The following is a 21,199-nucleotide window of genomic DNA, read 5'->3' as shown; positions in this document are numbered from 1 at the left end:
GGAGAGTTCTGGGAATATTTGCAAGTAGAGCTGTGCTAACTTAATCTGACAGTACTGGAGTCTTTGTGGAATTTAAAGATAACAGCTTGGACCCATTTAAATCCAAAATGATTTTTGGCACACTTTGCTGCTGTTGGTTTGTTATAAATTCTTCTTCTGTACCTTTCAAAACGAATACTGAATTATTACTAACCAGAGAACTTTTACATCCATCTCCCGTTTCTTCCAGATTTCTGTGAAAATGAGTGAAACGCCTTCAACCAGTTACTCAGTGAATCAGCCAAACTCCTCTGAGAGTGAACAGACTTTATCCACACGCCATTTCAATGTCACCGAACCTGTTGTGGCCAAACGAATCTGTTTCTACAAAAGTGGAGATCCTCAGTTTAATGGGATTAAAATGGTCGTTAACAATCGGTCTTACAAGACATTTGATGCCTTGCTTGATAGTTTATCCAAACGGGTCCCATTACCTTTTGGGGTGAGGAATATTAGCACACCAAAAGGGAGACACATCATCACCAATCTGGAGGATCTTGAAGATGGAAAATCTTATATTTGTTCCCATCAGAGGAAAATGAAACCCATCAACCTTGAACGGGCTAGGAAAAAGCCACTGCCCTGGCAGATCAGCAGGCCTGTCAGCGCTCGTCGTCGAGCTGTGCAGTTAGCAAAGGAGAGCGAAGATGGCTTTGGCCAGAAAGAAAGAAAAGTAACAACTCCTAAAAAGCTACTTGTTTTCAAAAACGGTGATGTAAGACTCAGGCGTACCATAGTTCTGGGAAAGAAAAATACACAGACCTTTGAGGCCTTTCTAGATTATATGAGTGAATTAATGCAGTATCCAGTTGTGAAACTATACACCACTGATGGCAGAAAGGTGAGAATAAGGATGCACATTGACAATATTACTATGTTTTATTCTAAGCTATTTTAATAAAAAAGATGATTTGCTCCATTAGGAGATTGGGAGGCTGGCCCAGGTGTGAGGTCTGCTGTGCTCAATGTCACCTGTTACTTTTCTATACTTTCTGAGTTTTTCAATACTTTAAACATACTAAAGGGAACATCTAATAGCAGTAGATATTTTATCATTCTGCAAATGCAGGGCTTTTTGCTGTTAATGAGTTGGAACTATGAGACTTTGTTATATCCTACAATTTCTAAATTGTGGACCAAATTCTGTACCTCTAAACTCAAATGATGCAGCAATAATAAGACTAATTTTCATCTTGTTCACTGTTTTATATAGTTTTATCTTTCTTAGTGTTTTCTAATTCTGCATATTGTTTAACCCCAGAGAAGTACTTGTGATTATACCTGACAACAGGTAGCTAACTGTAAAGAGAATTCCATGAAGAATGTCTGCTCAAGGGAAATCTGCTGTGTTTGCCCAGTATGTAGTGAGACAGCAACTTCAGTATGAGGTGGGGAAAGTGCCTGTATCACCTATGAGACAGTGAAATGCACTTTGCAAGCCTCATCTTGCAACATATCTTGCATAAGTTCATACATAAATTCAAAACTGTGTTAGACAAGGCTCCTAATAACTTGATCTAAAGTGAGACCTGCTTTGAGCGAAGGGCTGGACTGGACGACAGCCAAGTGTCCTTTCCAACATTAATTGTTCTGTGATTCTATCTTTATTCCTCTGTTGCAGCAAATGTAAATGGACCAATTGTGCAAGTGCTATAGTGTATCCTGAGTCTCCTCTTTCTTCCTCTAGGGGCTTGTTTGTATGTATACCTACCTCCAAACGTACATTCTTATTTCATGGCTATGCACGACCACTGCACAATGATGAAACAAAATTTTACATGCAGACACTTAAGTTATGAGAGAATTGTGATCTGGATCCAAGTATTGTTTCTTGAAATCTTTTTCTAATATATTTATATAACAAGCCATACCCTCACAAAGACAGGAATTGCCTTACAGGAACTGAAAAATTAATTCTGCTCTGTGATACATATTTAATAGCCTGCTGCAAACTGCTGTACAGACTAAGAAGTAAAGATATTAAAGCATGAAAGGGATAAATCTCTTACATTATCACTTGTAGTTATTAAGGCAGAAAATTTAATATTACTTTTTTTTTTTCCAGGTTCCTAATCTTCAGGCCCTGATATTGTGCTCTGGAGCTGTAGTCGCAGCAGGGAGAGAGCCTTTTAAACCAAGCAATTACGATCCTCTTGGGTATTCACGGCCTGCCAGATTGCTTGGAATTGCAAATCGCGTGTACCCAAAAGTCAAGTCGGAGAGTGAAAATAGTAAGTTCTATGAATTAATTTGTATTTTATTAATTGGTTTATCTCTCTCAGCATAAGACATAAACCATGACAATCTTACTAGGATCAAGAATATTCAAAAAGGCCAGCTGAAACTGTTTATTTTTGCTCAGACTCCTCTATAGGCATAAGAAAGATCAAAGTGCTGATTTTCTTTTTAAATTTAAGCTAAGTACTCGGACGGTATGCATATTTTCTTTCAAACTGACTTATTTAGAACATGGATGCAAATCTTTAAATATATTTTATTTTAATGCACTTGATTGTGATTGTTATTAATTTTTCTGCATCAGTGTTTGTAACAGAGGTGGCAAAAGAGAACCCACAGCTTATTTCAGAGAATAATGTAGCTCCTAACTGGCTGGATTTCTTGCTCAGATCTTTTGTGCAGGGTTCAGATCTTACCTTAATAAATGAAAGTTTGACTTGTCATTATCACGAGTTTCATTTTTTCCTGTCTGCTCCACCTAAACATGAAAAGCGTTTCTGCATTCACCACTCACAAAGTCACCATGTTTTTGAACACGTTGCTTTCGCTTAAAAAGAATATCTTCCTTTCTTATATCCTCATGGCTATGATGTATATTTTTCAGATGTATTTGGGAAAAGATATGCAAATACACACTTTTCTTTTGACTACTTACGGAGTTGCATGATTGACAAGGGTCAGTGGGAATGGGAGGTGGTCGGTGGAAGACCAGGAATATGAGGAGTTGCTGGAGACAAAGCAAGGCTGCCTGTGGTTGGAGAGAACAAAAGGTGCTGCAGCAGCAGAGCTCTAGGTCCTGTAGAACCTCCTGACCTTAGAGCATCCTGCAGGGCAGACGTACGGTCCAGGGGGAAATTGCTTAATACAGAGGTACCTTGTGCTCTTGATACAGCTGCATGCTGTACTGAAGAGCCCAGGGAGCACTGTCATTATTTCTGTCCTGAGACTTTCTATGAGAATCTTTTCTGAGTCATGGAGCGCACTGCTATGTAAGACATAAGCTTCCATTTACTTGAAGGAGTTTCTTCCATATCTCTCCTAGTTTATTATGTCCCCATCAAACTATTTTAGCTTTTATCACCCTTCATATCCTTTGCCTTGCACAGCTTGTTTTGCTGGCTGGTTGCAGACCATAACTAATGAGTGAAGAAAGAATAAATAGAAACATTTTGAGGAAAATGAAAATTCTATAGAAATAAAAATTCCCATCCAAATTTTGCTTTAAGTCAGAGATCCAGGCTTAAAATGATATAAAATGTGAGCAGCTAAGAATCTAATAAGTACCTTCATCTAGCTCTTAGTGAACGGCAATTACTGTAAGATAGAAAAAAAATAAGACCCAAAAACTCTGTTTGTGTTTTTAATTGGAGAAATTCAAAGTATCCTGTGCAAGAGACATTATAAAAGATGTGAAAGCCTGAATTGTCAGATTTCAGGGACTTTGTTCCAATTCCATTTCCTGGAAATAGAGAAAGTGAGATTTTTATTTTGCGAAATGTTAGGTCTGGTCTCTGCTAGAGGAGTTAGTCCAAACTTTTATTTCTGATTCAGTTTATGGAAAAGCGTAGTATGGGAAACTTGCAAGACACTCCTCCTAAACACCTGTCTGTAACAGTAGTATGTTAATCATGAAAGTCTTGACAGGAAACCTCATGTGAATCACTTGAGCAAAGCATTTGCTTGACTTCAAGCAATTCAGTTTAATATTAAATGTGATGAAATTTCTTTCCATATTCCAAACCTTTATGTAAAATGATGACTCGTATATATTTATGTATCAGTAGCAGTTGTAGATAATATCTCTGTGTCGATGTCATGCACTGTTTCACTCAGAGATGTAAAACATCTTAGAAACAGCAAAATTTTATTTTCACCTCTTGGTAAAAATTTTTACTCTCTCATATCTTCACTGACAACTGACAGAGAGAAATGAGATTTTTTGTTAGAGCCAAAGCTGTTACAAAATAATTAAATCATATTTTAGGAGTATGCAAACACATACTCCTAAATTTTTGGAGCCATCTTCAAAACTCATTTAGGTCACTAAAAGTATTCTCATTGGCTTCACTGAGTTTTGGGCCATCCTCTAGAGTAGCGTGTCATAAAATACATCTCAGAATTTCATCATTTAAATTCAGATTTTGTAAGAAGTTCAAGTGCTTCAAGTTTTATTTCATTATAGAAATTCAATACAGGGGCCTGCACCTGTACTCTTTGTTATTACCCTGTATATTAACAATCAGTGACACTACTCATAGTGATGATTACTCGCGTATTGAAGATTGTTGGATTAAACTCTGAGAGTTTTATTTTCAACTTGATTGACACACTTTAGCGCTAACTATCAGTACAAATAGGTTTTGATCTATTAGTGATTGATAAAGCACAGAGAAGAGGTAAAGTTTTCAAGCTTTTAAGCTTAATGTCCAAACAAGCAAGGGCCTGCGAATCTCTTGACAGGTTCGAGGCAACCTCAGCTCCCAACTGGGTATCAAATGAGAGCATTCAGCACATTTTTAGGCTTTAAAGCATTAAATGAGACCATACTTCTGGCATTAGAAAGGGGCCTACTGCAAAACAAAATGAAATGGAACTATAGTTCAATGTTGATAATTTTTAAAAATATGGTTACCTCTCTCTTAAACAATTTCTTAAAATGAACAGAAAAATTAGATTTACTATTCTTTTTATTCTAATACTCTGAATAAAATAAACAAACTTAATTTAGGCTCTTCTGTACTAATTTTTCTTCTTTCTTCTTTTCCTTTGCTGCCCGTCTGCTGTGTCACCCTCTGGATTCTTATACACGATACTTGTCTACTCTACTTTTCCCCTGCTGAATGAATTTGTGTTTTTTCAATGTTATGATTGGTAGTGAGAGCTGAAATTGCCTCTAGCTCAAGATCACAGATACTCTCAATTTCTTCTGATAAAGGGTCCAGCAATGAAAACAACACAAATGATAACAACTCAGATTCTTCCTATGCTCCTGACAGTTATAAAGGTGCAGTAGGAAATCAGTCACTTACTGATGAAGATTTATCTGTAGCACAGTATGAAGATGACATTGAGAAATCTGTTCACGTTAATCAAGATGGCAGTATGACAGTAGAAATGAAAGTTCGATTCAAAATTAAAGAGGAAGAAACTATAAAATGGACGACCACTGTCAGCCGTGCTGGCCTTTCTGACGACAAAAATATTAACATTTGCAATTCTGCAACAGGTGCAGAAGACTGTTTATCTGATGTAAATATATCAGCGTGTATAAAACCAAAAGAGGCTCCATTTTTGGAGAGCTACAATAATGAAGTGGGAGTCTCGCTGCAACAGTTCAATGCAGAAGTGTCAGACAAAGAATCAGAGTCTGATTTAAAAACTGCTGATTGTAGTGCCTGTCAGACAAATGCGTCTGCAGACCTAGATGTAAGTAATGTATCTGAGAATAAAACAAGACCTCGTTTTTATAGGCCTCCCACTCCTGGGCCAAGACGTGTTAGACAAAAGAAAGCAGTAGTTGAAAGTGTCACCCTGGTATCTGAGAAGGAGGTTAAGGAGAAGACAATAGGACAGTTTTCCTACAGTGAGGAAATACAGGATGGTGAAAGCAAATCTGAGTATTGTATGGTTGCTCATTCAAGCAGCAAAAAATCAAGCATTGGTAATCCAAAGTTTAGTGAAGTGAGTGACAATGATTTATTAAAGGTTTCTTCAGAGAGCATGAAGAAAGAAGAAATGCTTTTTAAAGTAAGTCACAAAAGTCATGATTTAATAAAAACCTCAAATAGTAAGAAATTAGATGTGCCTGATGAGGATGGATTATTACAGAAAATATTAGAGAAATCAGTAGTAGAACAAGGTACATATAATAGTTTAGTATCAGCCTACAAAGCTAACATCAGTGGTTTTATACCGTCATCAAAAATCTACCAGGGAACTAGGCCAGTTTCTGCAGACAATATCCATGAGATGTGTGATCTTAAACAAACAAAAAGATCACTGAGTTCTTTTATTAGCTATTCAGAATTATTTCAGGCAAAAAATGAAGAAAGAAAACATAAAACTTCTGATTTATTATGTTTTTCTCAAAATTCAATGCATTCAGCCTGTCCCGTACAGAATCAGACAAAGATGATGGGACCTCCATCCGGTAAAGTTCCCGTTGAGAAAATAGATCCAAAAACTGGATTCTTTCCTACTGTTACTGAAAGTGAGAATCAAATCAGTGTCATGACTGAATCTGTAATGGCAACATATCCCACTGATGACAGCCAGCCTGCATCTTCCCTCACCAAAAAGAAGAAGAGAAAATCATTGTCTAACTTTCGAGAACAAGATATACATGAAAATCAAAAAGATAAAGAAGACTTGGGGATAATTAAAAGTCAGGGAATATATATCACAAGCAAGAACACACAGAATTCCACAATACAGGCCATGGATAATTATTCTGAAATACCTCAGAAAAAAGGAATAGAATCTTTTGTTGAAACTAGTGATGTATCTGTTAATTCAGACAAAAGCATATGTCCTGAAGATGATTTTTATCACCAGGTTTCAGCAGAACACCAACAAAATGGATTATTTAATAAGAAAATAAGAGCTAATAGGCAATTGACCAAAATAAAATCAAAGTCAGGCCAAAAAAATACTTTGGTTTTGTCTGCAAAGCATGAAGATAGTCTAATGATAGCTGAATCGAAAACTGAAACTGAACACAGTCAAGATACAGTGAGTATTGAGAAAGAAGGCACACACTGCACAACCAATTCTTTCGAACAGACATCTAGTCAATCAAAGATATCAAAGCCATTGTCAGAAGTGTCAAAGAATCATAACTTAGAAAAAGAAAAGGAGAATAATATTTTGGAAAATTTGTCATCAAAGAAAGAGAAAAAGCAAAAGAGAATTAAGAAGAATCTAAGCAAAGCAACAAGTAAATTAAGTATGTCAGAGCCCTTACATGCCCTTACATTAGAGCCCCTGAAAATCCCTGAGGATTTTCAAGATGAGGTTGCTGAGCATTCACCTGAAAACTATGTTCACACATGGCTGAAAAACGTGTTACCAAATGCTGTTTTACCCCCTATAAACAAAAAAGGGAATGTAGAGAATAGCAATGTCTGTCCTATTCCTAAAGAAAATATTGATGCTTTTATTGACAAAGAAACCAAATTTATCAAAAATAAAATGCATGTGATGAGAAAAAATACACTAATTGAACATAATCTAACCAAAAAAACATTAACACCTCTTTGTGAATTGGAAGCTATTGAAGAATCAGCAAAACATTCATGTGGAAGACAGACTGACTCTTTGGTTAATGCTAATACAGCTGTAATAGGAGAAGCTAAGTATTTACTACAGTCAGATTTCCATCATGGCACTAAACTACAGATGTTTCATGAAACACATGACAAAGACAAAAAGAAGTCAAAAGCTGATATTCAAGATACCAATCTGTATCAAAGAAAAAGTTCTGAAGTTGCTGTTCAAGTTGATTCCCCAGTTGTCAGTGAGAAAATGGGAATTGATATTCAGAGTAGCTGCATGTCCAGCATGTTGCTGTGTGAATTGCAATCAACTTTGCTTGGTCTCCAGAAAGAACATAATGGATGTATAGGTAAAGCATGTAGCCTTTCAGATCTTTCTCCTTCAATTTTTGGTTCTTCCAATCTCCTCCTAGCATGGCTACTTGTACTGAGTCTGAGAGAGAGTTTGATTGGCACAATCAAAGATGATATGCAAAAAACTACCTGTAACTGTTCAGAAATACTTACACAGTTACCATTTCTGAAACAAACTACAGTCACAGAAAAAATTGATGAATTGAAGGCTGCTGTCTCACATTTTGAACAATCAAGAGAAAACAACTTACTACAGTTTGGGAGGGAACTCAAAAAACAGGACTCTACATGTTGCCATGAAAATATGCCCATATCTGAAAATCATAATGAACACCAAAACTTCCACGAAAATGAAAACTCGGATGAATCCTGTTTTCCAAAGGACAGTATAAATTCTGAAGAAGCTCAAAAATTTGCTGGTGAATTAGAAAGCTGTTCTGATATACAGAAAGAGCTTTCTATAGCAACAAAGACTTCAGATCTAAATGATTTCAGTGGTCCCCAGACACTGCTATATGGTAAATATACTGATACTAATCCAGATAATTGTAGCCTTATGTCAGCTGTAAAGCCACCTGAAAGAAAAGAAGAAATGGCTGATAGCTCATTACAACAATCTCAAGATACCAATGAATCACTTAATAATGAACAGTCAGGAACTTCAGTAGAGCCTAACTCAACTGTTGCTAGAGTAACTTCTAATGCCAAAAATAGTAGTTTAGATCAGGTTACTTCTGAGGTAGTAAGTGAAAAAAATATCACACATGTTACTATCAATAAAAGCAAAGATGAGAACATTGCCCCCGAATCAGCAGGTAATGATGAAAAACCAAATAACCAACTTAAACGAACTTCTGACATCTCTACAGAATATGATTATGAGGATGATTCTGTACAGGAAGAAAAGAAAGAAACAGAAACTTATGAGGAAACCTCTGAGAGGTTATCTACACCTTCTCCATTATCTTTTTGTTATGAATCTAAACAAATTACAGAATGTGATATGAGTGAAGGAGAACAGAAATTACAAGTAGAAGAGCTGGAGAATAGAACATGTTCGGATATTTCTCGATTAAAAAAATGCTTAAAAAGTCCTGCTACATCAGACTGGTCAGATTACAGACCTGACAGTGAAGAGAGTGATTGTAACTTTAGAGCATCCAGTGATTTGACCAATGAAAGTGGGGAAGAAGCAGTACTTGAAAAACATTATAACACTGGCTATGTAAAAAGGACTATTGAACGACTTTATGGTAAGACAGAAGCTTCATTTAAGCCTAACTTTCACACAGGAGTTCCTTATATGTCCAAAGTATTTCAAAAAGATACTGAAGAATTCCACTCTACAGTGGTGGAAAAAAAAGTTTCTCTTTTTCAAGAACCTAGGTCTTCTTCTGCAGAGAAATTGTCACTTCCACTGCCATCACAAGAATTTCCAGAAACCATAAACAAAGGAGAAGATATTTCTTTAGCAGCACCACATCCTAAACTTAATGAAGAAGAGACAATTTATATTAATGACTGTCCAGGGGAATGTCCAAAGCAATGTTGTCAACCTTGTATACATGCTAATGAAGATGAGGGAATATTGATTGATAAAGGCAAATGGCTTCTTAAAGAAAATCATTTGATCAGAAGATCACCACCTGAAAGGATTGGAATGTATGGTAATTTGGATACAACATCAACAGACACTATGCTTGATACTAATAGTGAAGATGCTCCGTACTCGCACTTCGGCAATCTGACTCAATATCCAATCCTCAAAGAAATCTCTTCTTCAGAACTTGAAGATTTGGTTAAACCTTCTGGAAATGTTTGTAACTACTTCAACATACCGCACAGTAGTGATTCAGACCCTTTTCTGGATGACTTGAATACAAAAAGCAAACCTAGCCTCAGCTGTAAAATCGCCTCTCTTCCCGTAGGAAACAAAGAAAAGATCAACCCGTCAGTAATGGTATGCTCTACTTCTAAATGTCTTTCCACAGAGGCTAATACCAGTTTTCCACCCTTTACATCTGCGGAATTTAGATTGCCTGATAACAAGGTGCATCCATTAAAACAGCCTTTAAATGATGAACCCATACAATCTCAGCCAACTGATGTCAGTAATGCTAACAGAAGTGCTCTTCAGGAAGAAGATTCTTTGGATAAGCTCCATGCAATATGTGGCCAACATTGTCCAATATTAATGGCATTAGTAACACCAATTAATGAGGAACAGAGAGGATATGCCTACCAAAAGGCATCTGACCTTGAGAACCAGCTAGATCTGTGTTCATTGGCCAGGAAGAGTCAGCATTTACCATGGTCAGGCAAAGATTTAATAAAAGATGAAAATAGTCATGTAGCTATGAAGAATAACTGTATCAGTAAGATTGCCAATAATATTTTTAATAGGTTTTATGCTAATAACATGTTAGATTTCATTAGTAACTTTGAGGTTCTTACATCTTCAACCCTGAAAGACAGAAGCAATTTAGGGAAGTTATGTGTTATAGAGGATATGAATGCAAATCCTGTGGAGATCACCAATTGTCAAAATAGCATATCCAAACGTGCACTCAATGATGTAGCAGTAAGCACAAATAGTGAGCTACCAGACACAAAACAAAAAATACGCCAAAGTTTAAGAATAACTCTAATTCATATTGTTGAAGAAAAATTATCTCCCTTACTGGCAGATCCAGCAGAAACTTGTCATCCTGAAATATTCTTGAAGTGTGAAACTTCTTTAAATAGCATTGAACATAATGCCTCTGAAATTCTGAAAAATGAAAATGCCTTTCCTACAGGAGAAGATGAAGAAGGTATTTTCTTCTGTGCCATGGACAATGGAAACAGCAAAGAAAAGAAAGATATATAATAAAGATCTTGAGAGCTCTGTAACATTACATTGATGAGAACATCTTCAGAAAAAAATTAATCACAACATGAACTCCTGAACGCCACACCAAAGCAGAACTCCCAATGTGAAGATAGCTCAGACCTAGATAAATACTAATTACAATTTTATATCTTTGATAAAATACAGGTAATTACTTAGAATTTTTGTAGGAACCAGTGCAGGATAAAAGCTGTTCTTCTAAGATAGTAATTTCTTGTTAAAAAAAAACCTCAGAAATGTTATCTACTTAAAGATATTCATTAATATTCCAACCATCTTTTTCATAGAGAAAATCAGAATATTGTTAGAATAAAGGATTGAAATTTTAAATATCTACCTAAGTTCTAAGTTCCTGTATTTCATGACATTTGAGAAAGAGTTTGAGAATTATCTTTCAATAAACCAGCTGAGATTTTTGTTTGAAATGAAAAGAGGAAAATACTATTCAAATGCTCTACTACAATGAAAAACAGCAAATAGTAGTCATATTAATTTTATATAGCTTAACATTATTGACCAGCTATTTCATTTTTCAAAGACCAAATTCAGAATAGTTAGGTGAGTAAGGTGAACTTTAGGCTGTATATAGGTCATCTATACCTCCAAATGAGATTGCCTCTTTTACCCAGAGGAGTATACTAGAAGAGGAATATGTTTATTACTGCTGGGATTCCACAGTAACTGAGGAAGGAGATTATGTCAGCGGACCTCCTGACTGCCCTTGCCATATTCCCTTCTCAGGCAGCACAGCTTACTCTTAAATCTATTCTACATATACAATATGTTTTAATTCAATGTGTTCTTTTCAACTTCTATACTATAAAGGTCATCCATGTTCTTTTTGTTTTTTGTAAATATGTTGTACTAAGAGGATTAGAGCTATTATTTATTATGATTCAGGATCTTTTGATCTATTTTTAGAACTATTTTGGATATCTGTTTACATCATTTTTTCATATCCTGTGTGTGTAGTATATATTGTATACAGCTTACAATTTTCAAGTAAATTATTTTAAATATAAAAATGGAAAATATTGAATGTATACTGTGATTAGCATGAATATTTGGTTTTGTGGCTGCATTTTAATCCCTAATACTGCACACTACCTTACTTTACTGTCAGAGATGCCTCTGAAGAAGTAAGGTGCTATTGCTCAGGTAGAGTAGAAGAATTTGGCCAATCTGTACTCCTGGGGGCTGTGTCTAGAGTAAGTGGCATGTACATGCTGTGAGAAATCCTGGATCATGGTACTTAGTTATCCAGACGGGGGGCCTAATCAAAGCCTGCCACAACTCCCTTGTGGCTCATGTGTCTTGATTGCCTCCCTGAGGAAACCAAGGCACACTGAGGGAAGTAGAAGTGGGATCTGGAGCAAAGGGGCTTTGCAGTACTGTTAGGAAACCTGGAAGCCCCCTTCAATTCTCCTCAAGAATCCAATGGCAGCTATATATCCTCATAAATGACTGATAATTTTCTGTTGTTTGAAGCAGTGTTGTATTCTATGTAATAAACTATCATTGCAACCCTAAAACAACATTGTGATATTGGCTAACATATTATGCACGAACCATGTGATTTTCAGATTATACTGGCCTTGTTTCTGATGTTCTTCTGCCAATCTCTACATTCTTTGGTGTCCTTCAACAATGTTTTATGAGTGCTCCAAAAGCCTCAGTGGTATTTTTTCATCTATTTACATGGCAATTCATAAATAAAACCTATTTTTGAAAATGTTACTTGAAATTGTATAGCAGTAGAATTCAACTAAATACTTCATAGCATTCTGTATACTAGGCTTCCAGGCCCTAAATGAAGCACAAATGTTAGTATTATTGGGAAAACTGATAAGCAAATTAACAGTTAGATTTATATTTCTATCACTTAACATCTTTTTGAAGGATTCGTAGCACCCAGTTGATTTTAGTTTATTCAGACCTTCAAAAGTCCTTAATCGGATGCTTATTGTAGGAATACTGAGCAAACTGAGTTGTCAAAATGTGAGCTGTGAGATACTGCCATTGGTTAGAATTAGCAAAGACTACAGCAAGGGGTGAAATAATTCTTATATTAATTGAAGGATCTGCTCTTGATTTCAATGTGGCCTATGTAAACTTAAAGAGAAGGAATAAAATGATCTGCTCAGAGCAGGACAAAGGATTAAATGAGATATTTCAAAGATCCATAGGGTCCATCATGTTTATAAATTCATTAATACTTCAGGGAAGATACAGAATACTGAGTGGTTGAGATATGCAGAAAAATAAAATCACTTTCATTAGGTAAAATTGGGAAATAGTGAAGAGAGAACTTCACAAATGGTAACTAGAAGAACATACTGATCGACAGAAGGAAAAACACCCTGAGGAATAATTTGAACTACTTATGTATTTTACTCAATTCCATAAATTAGCTGAGAATCTTTCTGAACTACACAATATAAAAAACACTTGAAAGTGACAAACATATTGAATAATGTATAAAGAACAAGTTAGAAAAAGATTCAGCAAACATTTAAAGGCTTTATACAGAGTGATGGAATACCTTTCTTTAGAAAGAATTCATTTTTTTCTTGCCAGTATTAAAAAAGAAATATCCAACACAGTATATAGACCATAATCCCAGGAAGGGACTTTCAGTTTATCTAGTCTGAACTAGGCCCCTTGTCAGAAGACATTCACCTAAATGTCTAAGTTACAGTGTTTATTGACTAAATCTTATATTAAAATCTATTCAGCTACGGTCATTACTACTTACATTACATTCCGGTCATTACTAGAAAGATGTTCTAAAGCCCGAGTCCTTCTTCTGTCTTTCTAATTTCTCTCCTAAATCTAGTCATTATTTTATATTTATGAAACCAAAAGCCATCACCGTCATTTGCTTAAATGTGCCTTTTTTCTCCATGCCATCTGTAAACAGCAATCAGATATTCTCTCAACTTTTTCTCATACATAAGACATTCTCTCTATTTCCCCTGATCATGATGGCTTTTGATGGCTTTCTTTCTCAGGACCTATTCATATTCAGTTTCAATTAATCTTTTTTTTTTTTTTTTTTTTTTTTTTTTTTTTTCCCAATATGAGTAACAAGAACTTCATGCAGCATTTCACATAATGTCTTTCTAGACTCTTGGACACTGACAGTAAGCTCTTCTAGAATATCTTAGATGCATTAATGCATCATATCAGTGATTACCTCCTGTGATCAACAGATACATATACAGGTGTTTCTTCTTCTCTATTTTTTCCAAGTGATAAATTACTTACTCACAGCTTTAGTTCCTGATATTAATTTTAAATGCATTTAGATTATTTTTTTAATTGTGCTATATATTGTCCCTTTTCTACTACTCTGGATTTTCTGATACTCTTATGTTTTGATAATTCTTAGGAAATGTAGTATATAGGTAAAAATATGAAATCCAGATAAATCTCAACACTGATTCCTGAAAAACTTACTCAGGAATATTAATTTATAGTATCCTTATAAATTAATACCTCTCATTTCAAAACTGTTATAATTTTCCATCTACCTAGTTATTTTGTCACTCTGCAGCTTTTACACTAATCAGCTCCTCCATTTTAACCACTAATTTCTCAAATCATGCTCAAATAGACTAGCACTGCTGTACTTTCCCAGCCTACAAGGATGAGTTATCATCTTAATAGCGGACATGAACATGTACTTGAAGAATGTCTGACCAGATACCTTGTGTCAGGCATCTTTGGCAAACTGATGCTGGAAATATTTTTTTGTTTACCTGTGTATATCTGGAGAGAAGTGTCCATTCACTCAAATGTGTTCAAAAACTTTGCATACTATCGTTTTGGAATGAAATAGAAGGGCTTTTATTTGCACTTTTCTTCCCATTTTTGATTTTCTATTTTAAATTTCCCATCCTTTTTAGCAGTCTTGACATTTCCCAAATGCTGTATATAACCATTTTTATTAAAAAACTGAGGCAAACTTTTTACTTTATTGTAAGGGCACACTTAGTTTGTCTTCTCATATTCAGTGTTCATAGTCCTTCTTTGCTTATTTTACTTTAATATTTATGGTTAAATAAAATTTCACTATTTTGTTTTTATTTCCTTTGTTAGATCTCGCTTTTCAGTTTAACTGACTTCATTATCCTTTTATTTTAACTTTTCAAAGTGTACTACTTTTAAATCAAATGTTTAGTTTAAGATGTTTTTCCATGTCCTACTTTTTAACTTAACTGAATCAATTTATAACTGGTTATTCCAGGGTTATTTGGTACATTTTCTCTTTCTAAAGTATTGTCACTATTCATCAAATCTAATCCTAAAATACAGTCCCCTCTAGTGATTATTTCAGGAAGAAATCTACTGACTGTGGCAGATAGGAATGACTGCTTTCCACCATTATTAGTAGGATTTTTTCTCCAGTCTCTGTAAACTGGCCCTCACATGATGGCAACCCTCTGGGTACTGACTTTCACTGTTTACCTTTCAGCTATCTTATTCTAAAGTAAATTTGATCCAAACATATTTTATTTTATCTATGCTGTTTATGTGTATACTTGCTGATAAAATTTACTAGCTTTCCTGACATTACCTACATAAATGATCTTTTGATAGGCATACTCCAGGCATGACTGTTATTTGATAACTTTACTCTTATTTCTGAAAATGCACATTTGCATTTTGCACCAGTAATTGTGGCTTATTTATTTTAGTGGCCATGTTCGTTGCATTACTATGGAAGATTTCCCTTGTTATTCAGGGAAATCATCTCATTTTCTTAAATAAATTAGATACTGAACTTTTTCATTAATTGCATGTCTTGATTACTGCCTTCATCAATATTATAGCTTTCTTTTACAGAATCACAGAAGGGTTGAAGTTGGAAGGGACCTCAGGAGATCATCTGGTCCAACCTCCCTCCCAGCAGGGTCACCTAGAACATGCTAGACAGGGTTGCATCCAGGTGGGCCTTGAAGATCTCCAGAGAAGGAGACTCCACAACCTCTCCGGACAACCTGTTTCAGTGCTCTGTCACCCTCATGGTAAAGAAATTTCCCCTCATGTTCAGATGGAGCTTCCTGTTTGTACTCGTTGCCCGTTGCTGGGCACCACTGGAAAGAGTCTGGCCCCATCCTCTTGACATCCCCCTACCCCCCCACAAGGTATTTGTAGACATTGATAAGATCCCCTCTCAGTCTTCTCTTCTCCAGGCTGAACAGACCCAGCTGTTGCAGCCTTTTTTCATAGGGGAGATGCTCATTTTACTGTTCAACACCCTGTGTTATTCATTACTATATCTCCATTTATCATGTTTTGTGCTTTCTGTGTATTAAAACTGCCTGAACTAGTTCCAACAAATTTCTTCCTCATTTCTTATTTTAAATACTTTTTATCATGTATGCCAGCCATTATGGTATATCCACAGTCTCTCTGCCAAGAAGAATACTTTTTTTTGTAAGTGCATTCCAAGATCCCAAACCTGTCTTCATATCATTAGTTCATGAGTCATCAGTTGATCTTCATTATCTTGTTTTACCTTGACTTTTTATTTTAAGATCTAAAGAATTTCTTTGAACATCTTCTTCAGGCTCTTGGAGATATCCCTGATCCACTTAAGAAACAACTTTAGCAGTATTATTTGTTTTAATAGCAAGTGGTGAATGTACCTCTCCCATCAAGATCCTCAGTTCTTGTAGATTTGCTTCCAGGAAGCAATGTATTCCTTGCTCCAAAATATTGGTTTTTTGGAACTGGCAACAATCTTTTCTATATTATCTTTGTTTCTTTTTGGACTTCACTCCCTGAACCATAATTTCTTCGTCTTTAGTAAGATTGGTTTCCCAATTGACATTTTTTTACTTGACATTATCTAATGAAAGAGTAAAATACTTGGTTTTCTTCATTAATTTGTTTGCTGCTACAGGATTGCTCAGATTATTTCATTTTTCCGTTGTTCTCCCCTTTTGGCCTTCATCTTAAGCAAGTTTCTACAAAGCCATACAACTTCTGTTTCTTTTCGTCTTTCATATCTTCAAAGTCATGACTGAATTCCACTATTGCTTCCATTTGTATCCTCTGTTCCCTATGCTCTAAACTTTTCATTATAGCTTTTATCAAATACCCACTCCAGGTTAATATATCTCAGAGGTACAGCCAATCGTCTTCACTGTTTTCTCCATTCCTTAGCTGCAGTCTGTTGCTGCTATACTAGCTTTTACCTTCAAAAGTATATTTTCATTTGGGGCGATTTGTCCCACTGAAGGGGAAGTGGAAGCCACTGCACACAGGGTTCTGTAATAATCACTAATATCTCCAGTGTGATAGATAGAAAGCTTGATGAATGGCTTTGCATATCTATATAACATATATATTTATGTTATATATGTCAGATCTTTTCTTTTACTGATGCTTGCCGTTTAACCCACCTTGCTAGGAATGAAAGGCAAGATCTCATCTTGGTTCACAATTGCAAGACATCTGTTTCTTTCATAAGATAGTCTCTAAATGAACTCTGGAAATTATGGATCCAGATCACAGACCCTATAGAAACAAACTGCATCTGAACACTCAGGTATCAAACAACACTCCTTCTTTACAAAATAAAAACCTCAGAACTCCTAAATTCTACACCCTACTTGTTGGCCAGCTACATTAGCTAATGGGTTGTCTTCATCCTGGATGAAAAAAGCTTAACATTTTTGCAAAAAAAACCCCACAACATTTTAACTTCAGCTTCCAAAACATTTCACAAACAACATTTGTGTCTTAACATAATGAAAGATAAATAATAATGCCAAAAAATGTAAGACATGCCTTCAGAGAGTGATTTTAGGGCTTTTTCAAAATAACAGTAGGAGTCAAACCTAGAGACAGAATTCCAAAGATTTGGATCAACACAGACTAAGCTCTCTCTTGGAGGTTGTACCATCCAATAGGGCCCTAAGTTATAAAACTGATTAATGATGGAAAAAAGTCTTTCCTTGTTCGTTAAAGAGTTTTATGAACTTTCCATGAAGTGTCTATCTAGTATTATCCATTAATAAAATCTGCACTCTGGACTAAGTTTACCATGAACTGATAAGAATATTGAGGAATTTAAAGAAATAATACTCATACAAAAATCATATCTGATAACAGTTAAGAGCAGTATTCCATCTAAATACAATATTTTATGTTTTCTTTTTTACTTTCAGTAATATTTCACAATGAAATTTTCCAGTATTTGTTTTTGCCAGGGCATGAAGTTGTGGCAGCAAACTTATATACAAACCAGTCACAAACTAGAGAAGTTAGTGGGTATTTTTACTACCCTCGATCTGAAAAAATGGTCAGACAAATCTTCCATAAACTTTGCAGTGAGTATACACATGTGACTAGAGGTGTAGACTGGAAACTCTTAACAGGAAAGGCTTTTAGAGACTGAAAACAGTGTAATGAAGTACAAGCCACTGCACACAGGGTTCTGTAATAATCACTACTACCTCCAGTGTGACAGATAGAAAGCTGGATGAGATGGCTTTGCATATCTATATAACATATATACATACATGTGTATATAACATAAAAATTAATGAGCAGTGACTAATTTCTCAGAAGTGTTATATTCCTCAAATTGAGTGTGCAGGAGCAACACTTTGATATCATTTATTGGTTTGCATTTCTCAGTTGCATAAGGCATATTTCTCTTTACCTCTAAGGATGTCAGAAAGAACTTAGACTGTATAATTTTTCATTATTTAGCAACTTCCTTTAGTTTTATAGCACCGACATTATCAAATATAATTAGACTAATTACCACATTAATCCACGGCATGAATTAAGGGGATTATTTAACAAAGTCAGTGATTTACTAACCTTAATAGCTGAAATTAAGTAGAAGCTTAGGTATGTGTGCGTGAAGTGATTTATATGTTGTACATATACCCCAGTTTAATTCCAAAAAGGGAGATCAACATGGAGGATTGTATAGTCACCTGTCAGCAGTCATGAATCACAGAAACTTGGAGCAGACAATGGTTTGGATAATGTAAAAAATACCCAAACCACTGCAATAGAAACAATGAGATAAATTCAGACATAGAAAAAACAGATTACAGCAACTTTTAAGAAGGCTCACACACTGTTATCAGAAAATGTGATTTTGCCAGTTACTTCTCTTCCCCCTTTTTCTGTTAGGAACCTGTGTTTGAAGTTTGAAGGTTATTATTTATTCCCTATTCTTTCAGTTTAACATGTTCAGACTACGACAATTCTTGTAAAGATGAAGTATAACCTGTTGATAAGAGTATTTGTTTGGCAGCTTATTTTATTATTTAATAACAACAGTGTAATTACTTAGAAAGTCTTGACATTACAGCTGACATGCACATTCACAGTATATTCCAGAAAACTGCTGACATTCAATAGTATCTCTTTAAAACTGAGTAGTGTATTATACTCCAAATTTCTGGTAATAGTGAGATATTTTAGAGGATTACTCTTAAACCATGTAACTTCACCCAGACTGTGTCTCTTGTCTCTTAAAATTTTAATCCTTTCTACTCGGGCCATCCTTAGGTCATAGACATCTAAGGATTTTTCAGTCAAATAAGTAAATCTCAGAACAGTACTATGGAATAAAGTAAAAAAAAATAAGTGGGAAAAAATGACTAGTGAAGAAGATTTGGAAGGAGGGAAAAATAGGAAAGAAAATAGATTACTTATGAGTGTTGACACTTGACGGACTTCTCAATGGTAAGACTGAACTGGTACGAGTGCTACTTCATCAGTATTATTACAATATAGCTGAAGAATCTGTAGGCAGCTCCAGTGTTAGTGGAACCTCCGTGTTTGCAAACACCGTATTGCATATTTGGTATATTCACAGTTTATCTAGTGAATACTATTTGCTTAATCATAGCAGCTTGTAATTCAGACAATTTTTGTTTATCGATTGTTCGAGATGTCGAGAGTAGATGTACGTGTCATAGATTGCAGCTGATAACACACTCTGCAAATCAGTTTTGATCTTCAATGATGCCTCTGTCATTTGCAGGTAACAGAGGTAGCACAAAACAATCCAGGTAGAGGTGAAATCAAGAGATCTAGTAACGTAATCACTGTATTATACAGTCTCTTAGAAGATATCTATGTGCAGCTGACACTAGTGCATGTGTCTGTGTCAGCAACAGCTCAGATAAGTGAAAAGATTCATATCACTCAAACTTTTGGGCTAAGAAAACTTATTTAATAGTTGAAGTAAAAGTTCATTTACATTTCAAGGTCTTGAATTTTGTCCTCAAAGATGAACCAAGTATCATGTTAATGTCTCCCTATTTCTTCCCTCAGAGTCTGGGAGAGAATATCTGTGTTAATAATTACTGACTCTATACCACTGCAGTTCCCAAGAAATGTGTGTTTTACACAAAAAACATATTGGTCACACAGAAGTTAAAAATTCCTGAATACACGTAGTGTTTACAGCAAGAACTCAACTGCAAATAGGACTCCTGGATTCTACCATCAGGTCTCATTAGTGGTTTAGATTGTATAACATGCATTTATTTTGCCTTATTTTTTGCTATTTATTAAGCACAATATTAATAGTTGACAGTTGGTGTGGAGAACTTACACTTTCAACTCAGCTATTTCCTAGATACAAAAATATTGACGCACACCCAACTTGGTCAGCCTAACCCATCAATTTCTTAAACTTCTTTTCCTTTGGATGTAGCTAAACACAAGCAAGTGAAAATACTAATCCTACCTTATTCTTTCAGAGGCCACAGGCAACTAAATGCAAATTCTTCAAATTATTGGTCTTACTGCTTCCCAAATAGTATTCTACTGCACTATGATTCTGTTTATGTATCATGATCAATGTCCATTAACTCCTTTAAGGAAATGCTCCTGGCTAGCACTGAAAATACTAAGTAACATTCAAAATAAAAGTACTTTTACTGAACCTGAAGTAGAACTGTAGGATAAATTATCACCTGGCTTTTAAGACATTTAAATCAATTTTAAACACCTTAAGTAGTCAGTAAACACAGAAATCATCATATCATGCCATTATCATGTTACTTCTCAATGTTTTAGTCAGAGCAGATTGGATCAAATATACTGTGATTGAAGAGAAAGTCATTATTATAAGTAAAATAGGTAGCATAGATAAGTGATTAGATGATAGGGAGCTTCTGTTGTAGGTAAAGCTGTTGCTGCATTTTTAAAGGAGGGTCTCTTGCAAAATAGGTGTTATTAATCAGTGATGCAAAACAGTCTTAGCAAGCTTAGGAGATGCCCACATGTATACCATTTCAGACAGGTACCAGCTGATTAGAAACATGGTGGGGAGAAGGGACATTTTTTTACTATTTCTTCATAATATCGCTATTAAAAGGCCCCTACGATCAGCCATCACTCAGTAACACCATTTCTC

General features: G+C 35.3%; 1 protein-coding gene across 1 annotated transcript; it reads left to right on the top strand.

The window, feature by feature from the left end:
* The first annotated feature begins 241 nt into the window (after positions 1 to 241).
* On the top strand, positions 242 to 10,773 carry LOC134136413 (oxygen-regulated protein 1-like). The gene is made up of 3 exons (XM_062568222.1): positions 242 to 880; positions 2,105 to 2,270; positions 5,153 to 10,773. Exons 1-3 carry the CDS (start codon positions 242 to 244, stop codon positions 10,771 to 10,773), a joined length of 6,426 nt encoding a protein of 2,141 aa, XP_062424206.1.
* The last annotated feature ends 10,426 nt before the right edge of the window (positions 10,774 to 21,199 follow it).

Source organism: Rhea pennata, chromosome 2 (assembly GCF_028389875.1).
Source record: "Rhea pennata isolate bPtePen1 chromosome 2, bPtePen1.pri, whole genome shotgun sequence".
NCBI lineage: Eukaryota > Metazoa > Chordata > Aves > Rheiformes > Rheidae > Rhea > Rhea pennata.
Note: the sequence above shows the minus strand (reverse complement) of the source record. Positions and strands in the feature narration are given on the sequence as shown.

Coding starts and splice junctions, on each gene's coding strand:
- LOC134136413 (XM_062568222.1), top strand. CDS start 242: ATGAGTGAAACGCCTTCAACCAGTTACTCAGTGAATCAGCCAAACTCC. Junction 881..2,104: donor ACACCACTGATGGCAGAAAG/GTGAGAATAAGG, acceptor TTTTTTTTCCAG/GTTCCTAATCTTCAGGCCCT. Junction 2,271..5,152: donor CAAGTCGGAGAGTGAAAATA/GTAAGTTCTATG, acceptor TATGATTGGTAG/TGAGAGCTGAAATTGCCTCT.